The sequence below is a fragment of the Pogona vitticeps genome, chromosome 1 (genome assembly GCF_051106095.1).
Source record: "Pogona vitticeps strain Pit_001003342236 chromosome 1, PviZW2.1, whole genome shotgun sequence".
Classification (NCBI taxonomy): Eukaryota; Metazoa; Chordata; class Lepidosauria; order Squamata; family Agamidae; genus Pogona; species Pogona vitticeps.
Window position 1 is genome coordinate 241,336,223 of NC_135783.1, and position 12,895 is coordinate 241,349,117.

Sequence of the window (12,895 nt, forward strand, 5' to 3'; positions counted from 1 at the left end):
CCACACACTTTTAGCGTCTTCTCAAAAACAGCTGATCAGTCTGCTATTTTAAAAAAACAAAACCATCATCTGCTATGAAATTTGTAGGTAACAAACCTTACCTCAGACTTGTCATATCCCAACAGGCCGCATAGGGAATTAAGGCTGATTTCTTAACTGCTGGTATGCTAATCTCTTTCAGGAAATGACTTTGTCCGCCATACTGCCTGGCAGTTGGCACGCATCTTTCCCAGTGGGCTGCGGACTGACTCCTCCAATTACAACCCCAAGCCAATGTGGAACGTGGGATGTCAGATGGGTAGGCATGAAGTACAACTGCCATTGAAGTTAAGGGAAAGGAATATGTTCTTTTGGTTGTTGTGGGGTTTTTCGGGCTCTTTGGCCATGATCTGAAGGTTGTTCTTCCTGACGTTTTGCCAGTCTCTGCGGCCGGCATCTTCAGAGGACTGGAGTAGGAACTCTGTCCATGCTCTGTTGGTGTTTGTTGGATAGTATTTATAGCTATGGGAATGGCTTTTTGTCTTTTTTCAGGAGATAGGGTGATTAGCATGTTTTTGTTGTGATGAATGTGATGTGTGAATATGTTCTTTCTCAGCTTCCTGATTTCCCTGTCAATATTCTGCAAAGCAGAAGCTTCCCCCATTTCATTTCCTTGGTGTGTTCCTTAGATCTCAGAAGCATTCATGTTGGTGCTTTGGCAATGTTATAAAAATTGCTAAAGAAAATGGCTCTACTTACTTTAAAACATTAAGTGATAAAATGTGGTAGTTAATTAATTTGTTAATGTATGTGTAAAAGTCATTTCAAATAACTGAAAATGGCTAGTAATGATTTAAAGGGACAGGGACAGGCAATCATTGCTCAGAAATATCTCTTTTGGGATTTGATGCTTAATGTTAACAATTTAGGAGTCACTAATTTTTAACAAAGTTTCCAAACTCTTCTGTTGCTTAGACCAAGGGCTGGAACTAATAATTAGGAAACAATAGTCTCTGACAACAAATCTGGGGTATTTTCAAAGGGGAGGAAATGTTATTGTATTTTCACTGCTGGGGGTGTGATAGATCCCTTGGGGATTTTGTGGTTTTGATGAAAAACTAGCTTGACTGACCTTGGCTATTGTGTGCCTTGACTGGGAAGGGGTGAACAGTAGCTCCTTCTCTGCCTCATGTGATAAAATGGGGTTCTTCTCCAGCGCTTTTAACCCTAGGCAGTGGTTCCCAACCTTCGGTCCCCAGATGTTGTTGGACTAAAACTCCCAGAAGCCTTCACCACTAGTTGTGCTGGCTAGGATTTCCAGGAGTTGTAGTCCAAGAACATCTGGGGAACCAAGTTTGGGAACGGAAAGGAAACTCAAACACTATGGACATTCTATAGGGTTTTTTTTAAAAGTTCCCCTGATGTAGTGGTTGGCTGATGCTTATTGGTCCAAGTGGGAAAGCTGGAAGCCCCATTCCTTTTTATAAAGTGTTGATGAGCCATAAAACCTTAAGATTGCTCTCGCACCAAATTCATACTCTCTTCATGGCAGACTAAGACACGATATCAAGATGCGCTGGAAAGGGTCACCACTGAGTACAATGTTTAAAGCAACCCTTCTGTCCACATGTAATCCAGTCCTGCTTGCTACAGCCCACTTCCAAAAAGAGTGGGCCAGCTGTCCGACCCAAAAGGAACAGATTGGGCACAGAGCAGAGTCATGCTTCTTTGTTATCTCCTGTATGTCATCTGTCTGGCAGAAAATAGATCAAATCAGACTCTGCTGTTGGCTCTTGAAAAAGCAAGCGAAATCATCTTCAAATGACACTCTTAGAGATTTAGCTGGGTCCAGCTTCTAGAAAGGGAAGAAACTGGTATTTTAAACATTCAGGGTCTGAAACATTGGCTTCCAAACCAAAATGTTTACAAAACAGTGGCACCAACCGATACCTTGACTACATGGGTGACCGTATGCAATCTCCACCTCTTGCTCTTTTCCATCAGTGGAACACTTATCAAATAATAGCTTTTTCTAAGTCTTCTGGATTAAGATCCCACGTTTTTGGGTTTTCTGGCTGTCTTAAATCTTCAAGTGGGGATGTGTAAGATGGCTCCATGCACTAGGACAACGTGCAGCCTTCAGAACAGAGTGCTGTGGGACAGTGGTATCATGCCATACGATTTTCCAACTACTCATTTCCAGCCACCTGTAATTCAACAAGGGTCTCTCCACAATGTGTTTTTTAAAACTTAGATTCCTGTCTCCCATTTCAGTGGCTTTGAATTTTCAGACCGCTGGTGCAGAGATGGACCTGTATGATGGGCTCTTCAGTCAAAATGGCCGCTGTGGCTATGTGTTGAAGCCAAGTTTCATGAGGGACACAGAGACAAATTTCAGTCCTGAGAATCCCCAAGGCATAGGCGACAGGAACCCGCTGACATTAATTATTAAGGTACTGTACTGTGAACTTGTTCTCCATGGCTAACTAGGGAAAATATAGGGAATAATTGCTTGAAATAGGAAGCTTACTTGCACTCCTTAACAGAGTGCAGATTGTTGAGTGGCAGTGCCCTTTTAGGGTCTCAGGTAAAAGTCTTTCCTAATCTTACTTTTCTAAAACAGAGCTTGAGTCTAGAAGCTTCTGCATGTACTAATAACATACTCTTGCACGTGCTTCATGCTCCTTCCCAATTAAAAAGAATAGTAATTTTTTACTTCTGTATTTCTAGGAGCCAGTACACTTTATCAAGCTGAAAATGCAAACAGGGTAATATTCAATGATTATAACTTTGAAGGATAGGCAGCTTATATGTGTTATAGAAAACGTCCCCCTTTTGCTGGGGTGGAAGAGTGGGGAACTTTTGGTCCTTCAGGCCTTTTAGGAAACATGGCTCCCATCATCTGTCACTGCCAAACATGCGGTTTAAAGCTGATAGTGGCTGTAGGTCAAAAGTACCATAACCAAAGTCTCTCTCTCCCTCCCTCCCTCTCTGTGAGCTCGTGTTTGGAAATATTATACCAGATTTCTAATGAAACTTGTTCATGGGTGGTAATGTTAATCATAGACTTAGATCAAGAGGGGACAACATATAGTCTATATGCATTCAATGTGGCTTTCCAGGAGCCCAACCCTGGCCCCAGCACATAGACACCATGTTAAACTCTGTTTAAAGTTGCTGAAAGAGTCCCTTGCACACACTATATGCTGTCAGTGGATAATTTTGCCACAGCACACACACATGCAAACACAACATTAATTATATTTTTGCCCTTAGAATGCACAAGAGGTTCTTTTGGTTAAAACACCCACCCACACCCCATTGTTGTAAAACAACAACAAAAATGAGTGCGGTGCGTTACAGGACTAGTGCAGTCTCTAAGAGCAAAGCAAAGCAAAGTGTGCTGCTTATATACCACCCCATAGTGCTTTAAGCACTCTCTGGGCAGTTTACAAGTTAATTATGCAGGCTACAGATTGCCCCCCCCCCAAGCGAGCTGGGTTCTCATTTTACTGACCTCTGAAGGATAGAAGGCTGAGTCGACCTTGAGCAGCTACTTGGGATTGAACCCCAGGTCATGAGTACAATTTTGGCTGCAGTACAGCAGCTTAACCACTGTGCCACAAGGCTCACGAGGTTGAAGGATGGGCATATGTGGCTCCATAGACCTCTGGAGGTTGGCCATCTATGATCTAGTTGCTCAGTCCCTCTCTGCCCTGCCATCTTGTCATAGCTATTAAAGTGTCCCTGTCTATTACAGTGATGGATATCTCATGGCTGTCAGGTGTTATTGGATGGGCAAGTCCTAATCACCCCACACCACTGATTATGTTACCTAAAGCTGACTGAAGTTGCAGTTCAACAATATTTGTAGAGTCATCTGTTGCTCAGTCTAGTTAGTGGAAAACAGATGAACTACTGCTGGATAAACGAAGCTTGGGATATTGACTGGAACAAGCACAGTGTTCCAATACGGGGTAGCTGCAGCAGACACATTGCAGCTCTTATACCGGTAGCCTGAATTGCTTTTCTGTGCTCATGAAATCTTATTTCCTAGGTCTTATTTCCTAGGTCATTAGTGGGCAACAGCTCCCCAAGATGCCCAACAGCAAGGAAGGCTCCATTGTAGACCCACTAGTGCGCGTGGAGATTCATGGCGTCCCTGGTGACAGTGCGAAGCAGGAGACAAAATATATTGATAACAATGGTGAGTCTGTTCTATTGCTCATTGTAAGGAAGAAGTAGGGTTATATAGGGGCTTCTCAGGGTAAGTCAAGTCAAATGCCTATCCAGCTTCACTAGGTATGATAGGAAACAAGGATACCTGGAGTGATGGCTGCTGCTCACTCCTTTCCCCACAAAAAAATCTCAGAGGAAGACAGTTTTTCCCCCATGGGAATAAACAACACAAATTGAAAAGATATGTTAACCATTTCTGATCACCACTGTTTCTTCAATTCCATTTGTGTGCGTGTGTGTCAAACTATCAGGGCTGGAACTGAGATTACAGATTTCAAGGAAGCACAGGGGAAAACCTAGGTAGTAAGGGAATAGAACATGAATCCTGGGGGAAGAAAATACTGCTCAATATTTATAAGCTTTATTTTGAAACTTTGAACATCCATGTCTGCGATGTACATTATGGCTAATCCAACAAAAAGCAATTATGACTAAGTGCTTTTGGTAACGGTGGGCAAAACCTTGTTGCATAACTTTGCACCCGGTATAACCTAGATCAGGCACTGGAAACATTTGATTTACAATAATTAAAAGCTTCCTATTTTCCATTTTAGGTTCTGAGTCTCCTAAGGGGGAAGTCTCTGGAAGCCTCAAGACAGTTGCAGTTGAGAGCCTTCAAAAGGGGGAGGCCATGAATATGCTCATCAGATTGCACGGATTGGGACTGTCACCACAAATTCAGCAGTGATTTTAAAAAAAACCTTTAAAAAAATTCCCTGCCCCCAGCTGCCCCTAAGCTCCCCAAGGTTTTCCCAGCAGAGCCTTTGAATGTAAAATTGGGGGGGGGGGAATGAAGCGTTTTATCAGTATAACTTTTTTCTGGCATCCAATATGGGCTGTGCTAGGACATGAAATCATGCAACAGGATTTTGCCCACGATGGTGTCGGGGTTGGAATTCTGGGCAAGGCCTGGAACATCCTAGGTTCAAAATTACCCATGAAACTCACTGGGTAATTTTGAGCCAGTCGGTGTCTCTCAGTTGAGCTTACCTCATTGGGTTGTGAATATAAAAATGGGAAGGAGGGTTGTGTACACTAATGTGAGTGAGTTCATTACAGTAAAGGCTGATGAATAAATAAAACAGTGGAATGGTACATGCCATTGTTCTTATGCTGGTTTATATTACTATGCTTGCATATTAAGTGCACTCTTCTGCCTTGTTTTTAAATGCTTGGTTACACTGAGGTGTTTAAAATGGAATAACAGCTTAAATGGTCGTTATCAGACCCAATACAGTTCTGTGGAGCCAGGAAAGAGAGAAGTGCAAGTGGAGGAACCACCAAAGCCGAAGTAGTTAGAGGCAAAATAAGCAAGCCAGAATTGATGTATTTCTCCATGTAATTCTGGGGAACAGACGATCTTTGGATTCAGTGGATTCAGATATTGCCCAGAGGGACCTAGGGAGACAATTGCCATTTTTTTGTCATGACAATATCCTTAATTTATCTGAACAGGTTTTAATCCACAATGGGGTGAGTCGTTTCAGTTCCAAGTGTGGGTACCAGAGCTGGCACTTTTGCGCTTTGTGGTAGAAGATTATGACATGGCATCAAGGAATGACTTTGTGGGGCAGTACGCGCTACCTCTTACCAGTGTCAAATTAGGTGAGTCTTTTCCTTCAGGAGCATGGGATCGGGTTACCACATGCTCGTCTTTTACCAAAATCTGGGGATGAAAGTAACCATGACAACTCACCCCTCCACAGAATTCACAGGTTGACCCTCTGTCTTGAAACGATACCTAAAAATTCCTTTGCTGTATGGACAGAAAGTGAGTTTGACGGTATGTTCAGAACCACTGGCAAGCTGGTTTGTTTCTCCCATTAATATTTGGACTAATTATTACATTATCTTAGCCATCTTGCTTCTTTCCCTAGACCAAGTAAAAGCTATGCGTTTGCATCCCTTGTGGGCGTGGACAGCTCATTGTGTCCCCCCTTCGGGGAAAGGAGTCAAACATTGGTTGCTGCATATATTGTTGGCAGTTGGTTCAGCTGGTTCTAGTGGTAGAAAGGGCAAATACATGTGATAAGGTAATATGAGCAGCATCAGAACTCCCGAAAGAATTTGGGACCATCCAAGCAAAACTGTCTCTAAGAGTGAGCAGGTTTGCCTCCTCTAGCTGTGTCATCTCAGCAAGCCTAGATAAGAAATACTACTATGTGGAAAAGGTATTTTAATGTAATGTTAAGCAGGATGTTTAATGTTTAAGAGTATAGATAATGTAAATTTGTCATATAACCATATCTAGAGAATAATTAGGGTGAGAGAGGGTTATGAGATGGGGCTGATCTTTTCTCAGGGACGTTAAGTTCCCTGGCTCCTTACAGACCCACAGGGCACAGTTCGAATATGAGTTGGAGACTTGTTCTCACTGACCCTGGCTGGGAGGGGGTGTGGAGAAGGGAAGTGGGAAAGGGAAAAGGTGGGTATGGGGGGGGTCATGAGAAGAACGAAATAACGGGAGATGTAATTAGACAATCTTGTTTAGTAAAATATGATTATAGCCTGAATGTCATTATATATACTGAACATGTTAAATGAATCTTAGAAGAATATGCTTGGAAAGATAGTTCATAAAAATGTATGACTGCAATGCTAGATAACTGTAGTATTGAAAATGGACATTGTAAATATGTGTGTTTGCACAATAAAATTATTTAGAAAGGGAGAGCAAATACAGAATCCTTTTATTTTTGAAACATTAAATATATGGTGAAAACATTGAAAAGTTTTGCTCCCCCAATATCGCCTTTATGTCCTCTATTGGATCACTCAGACTTTAAATCTCATGAGAAATATGTGCAATTTAAACATTGGAAACAAACTGGAATATATAGAATTAATGGCTTATTTGAATCAGGGGAACCCATTGCTGTTAGACAAATAGAAGAGAAAACAAAGAAATAAGAACCAATTGGCTACAAATAAAACAAATAAGGAGCTTTGTGATACAATTATATAAAATATCTGGCCCTATAACAGGGATCTCCAACCCCTGGTCTGCAGCCCAGTGCCATTCTGTGATCTTGCCGGAACTGGGCTGCAGAGACGGATCCCTCCCCCCCCCCACAGTGGGTGTGTCGCGCTCACGAGGGGAGTGTCGTGCTCGTGCAGGGGGCGTGCCACACTCACGCAGGTGCATGTCGCCCTGTGCACGGAGCCTGCCCCCCAACCGGTCCATGGTCCCAAAAAAGTTGGGGACTGCTTCCCTATAAGACCATTAACGGAATTTGAACAATGCTGTATACAAAAATGAAAGGATAGGATTGACCTCATTGATAGATGTATTACTGAGAAAGAACATGGTAAGGGCAGAACAGCCAAAGCATCCTGGGGAATGAATTTAAATATTAATATACCTGAGGAGGCTTAGACAGCATTTGGAATAAACATCCATATACTGTAAATCAGTATCAGCTAAAACAAAAGAAATGGTTCTGAAATGTGTTCACAGATGGCATCTATACCCTACGAAGCTACATAAAATCAACAGGGATATATCACATAAGTGTTGGAGAAAATGTGGACAAAAGGGAACTTTGGAACACATATGGCTTTTTTGTCCAAAAATATAATTATTTTGGCATGATGTAATCAATTGGACAGAAATACTGACCAATCAAAAATAATTGTGAATGAAACATTACTATTATTTTCAGCACTTACAGGGGGAAATGAGAAGCTAATAAAGACCTAATTGCAAATATTACAGAGACGGCAAGGTGTGAGATTGCTAAAAGCTGGATACACGTTCAAGATCTTTCATTACAGACATTTTTGAACAGGATATGGCAAAAGCTCGTGATGGAGAAATTGACCAATAAGATCAGAATGTACAGAGAAGAAATAAAGCACAGTCAGTTTTTTGAAACTTGGAAACCTTTATTAAAATACACTAATGCACTAAATGAGAAGTCACATGATTTAGGAAATAATCTAGATGGCTCAGATTATTGGTTGGTAGCTTTCTGGATGGAATGGGGATTTGAGATTAACTGTAATTTTGTTATATGATGTGAATAGCTGATGTTTAGAATGTTAAAATATTTAATAAGATGAATAAAGTTAACTGTATTACGTGTTTGTAATGTGATTATTGACTGTCTAAAATAAAAAAGGAAGATTCAGCTCCTAGGCTGTCCATCTTTTTTATTTGGACTAAAGTAGGCACCATTTTGTCCTTCACCTCAGGCAGTAAAACAGCTGTCACACCTGCTCAAACAAGGCAACTTCAAATGTTGGTCACTTCTGTCTCCTATACAGGATACCGCCACATCCACCTTCTTTCCAAGGATGGCACAGGGATCCCACCAGCCTCCCTCTTTGTCCACATCCACATCCGGGAGACAGCATCTGAAACGGACTGATTCACACAACTGCATCGCAGCCTTCTTTCTGCTCCACTTTACTTTGGAAAAATGTGGGTGTGTAAAGGAGATAAGAATTCTGTGGAAGGATGCCATATTACACCATCTGCCTGCCTCTTTCTTGCTCCAATGTAGAATTGGACCGAGCAGAAATGCTACTTTGCACTGATACAGGTTTTTCTTTTTGAAAAAAAAATATTTTTGTATAATTTTGCTATTTTATTTTTAAAATTTAAATTATTGTGATTTCCACAGATCCTGCATCCTTCAACCCTTTGAAGTAATTCTGTCCATTCATATGGTTCTGTTATAGAAGCTACCTCCATTGCACGTGGATGACAAACTAATTCACTACACCCAGGAGCAGAATCAATTGCAAGGCAGAGCAAGTTGCCTTTATAACCTTCTCCTTCAGTCATATATTTCCAAATAAATAAACGAACTAATAAAGGGCATTTCCCCCACCTGTCTACTAGGTGAGTCCTCCTCACCTGAGCAAGGAAATAGGTTTGGCCTCTAAGCAGTAGCGGGACAATGAATTATCAAGCGGTTCCTGCCTACAGTGGCAATACTTGATGGAGAAGATATAGAAACCCAAATGCAGCTCTTGTAGCAACATCTTTTACCTAGAGAGATGGATCCTCCGAACAGGAAGAAGATAGAATGTTGAGTTGTTGATTCTTTTCCTTCCAAACTGAACAGGAGGAAAGTGAAACTCGACAACATTCCTCCCACTGTAGAAGACCATAGCAGGATTTCCCCTTTCTCTAGATCCTGGTAGTAGCCTCTTTGCTATTCCTGTCCTCCAGTTAACTGGCTGGAAAGCTCAGTGAGGTGGAGCACAAAGGTCAGGAATTCCATGCCCCACTGTGCCTTGGAAAAGAACATCCTCCTCTGTGGTTTGGTGAAGCTACATAGTCCCAAACTGCCACCGGAAGAGGGTAATGGTAAGCCACTTCTGTATAATCTATACCTAGAAAACCCTGGAAAAGGGTTGCCGTAAGTCTGAAATGACTTGGCACCATGTAATTAGTTAACTTATTAAAGCTAGCAGTTAACAAGTTCACCTAAGTAATGTTTATTACGATGACATGCATGTGTAAAGCAACTATTACATGTCAGAAGTCGTGTATGAAATTACTAACAACACTCTCCATAGTGGGGGCAGTTTAATTATAGGCAAAAGTTATCAAGTGATAATACACTCAGCCCATGAATATGCTCATTCATGGAATAGCAAAAACCTCTTCTACAGATTTTTTTTTTTTAGTACTATCCACAGCATGGAAAGAATACCAGCTCTGTCAGATCAATGGACTTGGCTTTTTATCAAGCATTTGTTGACCAAGGTGATCTGTCAGCCAGCTGCAGACTAAACCAGGTTTATATCTTAAAAGATGTGGGCTAGATCTGAATCAGCTTCTTACACTAATTCCAAGGAGGAGGAGTTAAGACACAGATGATAGTTTCTTTTTCATGAAGAATGCAACATGAACAATTATAAAGGGGTTTCTCCGGAAGAATTCTTCCTGGTAGGAACATTCTGCCATTTTATAAAGTCTCAGTTGAAATCCCTTTTTAAAAAACAGTTGTATTAACTAGCCATCAAGAGGTTTAATCTGCTCGAGGCCTGTCCTGTTGCTTGAAGCCAAGATGTGGCCATTTATTCTTGATATTGCAAAGGCTGATCTCTTGTGCTTTTAGGCTCTTCCTACAGTGGTTTAAAGCTGTAATAATTAGAAATGGGACATGCTAACCTTCCACATAGGAGGCAGAGGGCTGTGGCTGGTTACTGGCAGGCATTTCTGAAGGATTTAACATTTACTGTAACAAAGGTGGCAAAGGCAACCACAGGAACAATAATAGTGTAAAAGTTGACTCAATCTTAAATTGATCTCAGTTGAAGACCCATGGCTAGTACACTGAATATCTCAAGATATAGCTAAATAGGAGAAACCGCTGTGGTCATGAGGCATATGGCAGCATCACCCCAGAACGTCCTTGCTGGGTTACAACATGCACCGTGGGTGTATCCCTTTTCTTTGTTAAGTCCCCCCTGTTCTGTCCAACCCTCTTTCTTTAACTCAGGTTCTCTTTTACAGGTGCAATATATACAGCATTGCATGGAAAGCCATTATATTCCAAATACGTACTGCCTCCTTTGTAAGGGGCAGCAGCCCCATGTATCCAGGTGAAAATAAAAGGATGTTCTAAACTTCTGCCAAGATAGAGAAGGGGGTGTCTATCAGTCATTCTGTAATTATATTACTTATCAGACAGGAAAGGAATCAAAGGATGAGGTTGAAGTAAGTGATGGTATCTCCTTATATGGACATCCCAACTTTTGGTAAGATCAGGTGGGTGTGGTTCCTGCTTTAACTTGGGAGGTCTGTTTGGGGGTGTTGAGGATGCAGCCCTGAGGCCGGAGGCTCTATTAGTGAAACAAGGTAAAGAGGCAGGGCTGTTGTTCGGGGAGTACCTCAGGCTCAATTAGGTGGCTCGGGAGCAGGCCCTCGAGGAGGAATTCTTAACCGTCTTGACCATCAACTCTGTGAGGACCAACCTCTTTGAGCACAGCCCTGAGACTAACTCCGGGGTGTGTGTGTGTACTGTGAGACCCTGGCATCAGCAGCTATGAAACGCAATGGAGGATGAGGTGGACAGTATGTTACACCTTGGGATCATAGAGCCTTCAAGGAGCCTGTGGAGAAAACAGCTGGTGCTTGTGCCTAAGCCAAACAGCAGCACCTGGTTTTGCACTGATTTTCTACACCTTAATGCAGTGTCAGAATCTGATGCCTATCTTAGGCCCTGAGATGAATTGTTGGACTGGCAGGAGAATCCTGGTACCTGGCCTCTTTCAAGCAAACCAAAGGATAGTGGCAGATTCCACAAAGGAGAGAGGACTCGGGGGGGGGGGGGGGGAAGGGCTTTGCCACCCTTAGGAACCTGTCCCATTTCACACCTATGCCTTTACAGCTCCATGGGACCTTGATTTAGTGACCACATATGTCAACAATATTACTTTCATCCCCTCACTTGCAGTATCTCCCATGGGTTTAGAGAGAACTTCACCAGGAGGGACTCATGGCCAATCCTGCTAAGTGTAGGGTTGCCCAAGATGAAGGTGAATATTTAGGGTTCCTAATGGGGAGCAGAGAAGTCAGACCCATGTAAGGTAGACAAGGTGTCCTGATGAACCCTACCCCAGATTTAGAAGCAGGTCCAGCAGTTTCTTGGTACGGCGGGCTACCACCGTCAGTTTATTCCCAATTTCACCTCCCTTGCTATCCCCTAACTCAGTAGTTCCCAACCTTTTTAACCCTGCGGACTGGCTGGGGAAGGCAGGGCACCCCTCGGCGCACTTGTGCGCATGCACAAAGAAGCGGGATGGTGCTTGTGTGGGCGTGCGTGTGTTCATGTGCATGCACGAAGGAGCGGGAGGGCGCTTATGCACATGCACAAAGGGTGGCATGGTGCACAAGGGCATTTGTGCACATGCGTGAAAGGTTGGGGGAGCACTTGCATGGATGCAGGTGCGTGCATAGTTGCAAAGGGGCTGTGTGAGTGGGGGTGGGGGAAGGTCTGTCTTTGCAGCCCAGTCCAGCTCAGGCCATGGACCGGCACCAGGCTGCGGACCAGGGTTGGGGACCTCTGCCCTAACTGACCTGACCCAGAAACGGGGCCTCAGGGCAATCTGATGAGGCTGCCGTAAAGAAGAAAGCCTTTGCAGGTGTGAAGGAGGCCCTGTGCCAGGTCCTGGACTTTCCCCAACATTTCTTGTTGCACACAGATGCTTCCAAAAGAGGGTTAGGGGCTGCCCCAGCCCTAGAGTGGCCCATCCCATTCTAGCTGGAAGCTCTTCTCTGAAAGCAGAAATATGCAAAGCTTTGACTATCCGTTGGACCATCCATGCCTTTTGGTAGTCCCTCCTAGGAAGTCTCCTTGACCCTGGTTACTGATCATGCCCCCCTCCAGTGGCTGGCAGAGAGAGACACCAACCTCCACCAAAACCACTGGTACTTAGCCCTGCAGCCCTTCACATTCATGGGAAGGGGAAAATAGATTAACAGGGTTTGAATCCCTGCTCAGCCATGGGAAACCGACTGGGGATGTGCAAAGCCACTCTTTAAATATCTCACTTATCTGGAAAACCCTATTAGGGTGGTTCCATCTTGGTGACACAGAACACACAGATAAGCATGTGCAGGATTATGGCCCGAAAGTACAAACTTCTCCATTACTGAGTTAAATGGGAGCTATATTCAAGTTAAGGTGATTGGGATTGAAATTTTTAGTGCGAAAAT

General features: G+C 43.1%; 1 protein-coding gene across 4 annotated transcripts in view; it reads left to right on the forward strand.

Annotated features, from left to right (window-relative positions):
* The window catches only part of PLCD4 (phospholipase C delta 4), a 52,658-nt gene extending 41,836 nt beyond the window's left edge, over nt 1-10,822 (forward strand). For 3 of the 4 annotated variants that reach the window (XM_078382892.1, XM_020792148.3, XM_078382890.1), the window contains 5 exons: nt 182-298; nt 2,254-2,432; nt 4,051-4,186; nt 5,674-5,823; nt 8,485-10,822. In XM_078382892.1, coding sequence (XP_078239018.1) covers nt 182-298; nt 2,254-2,432; nt 4,051-4,186; nt 5,674-5,823; nt 8,485-8,588 — 686 coding nt within the window. In that variant the 3' untranslated portion in view covers nt 8,589-10,822. Of the gene's footprint in view, nt 1-181; nt 299-2,253; nt 2,433-4,050; nt 4,187-5,673; nt 5,824-7,880 lie in introns of all 4 variants that reach the window. The other variant, XM_072985302.2, reaches the window with a different exon arrangement.
* The last annotated feature ends 2,073 nt before the right edge of the window (nt 10,823-12,895 follow it).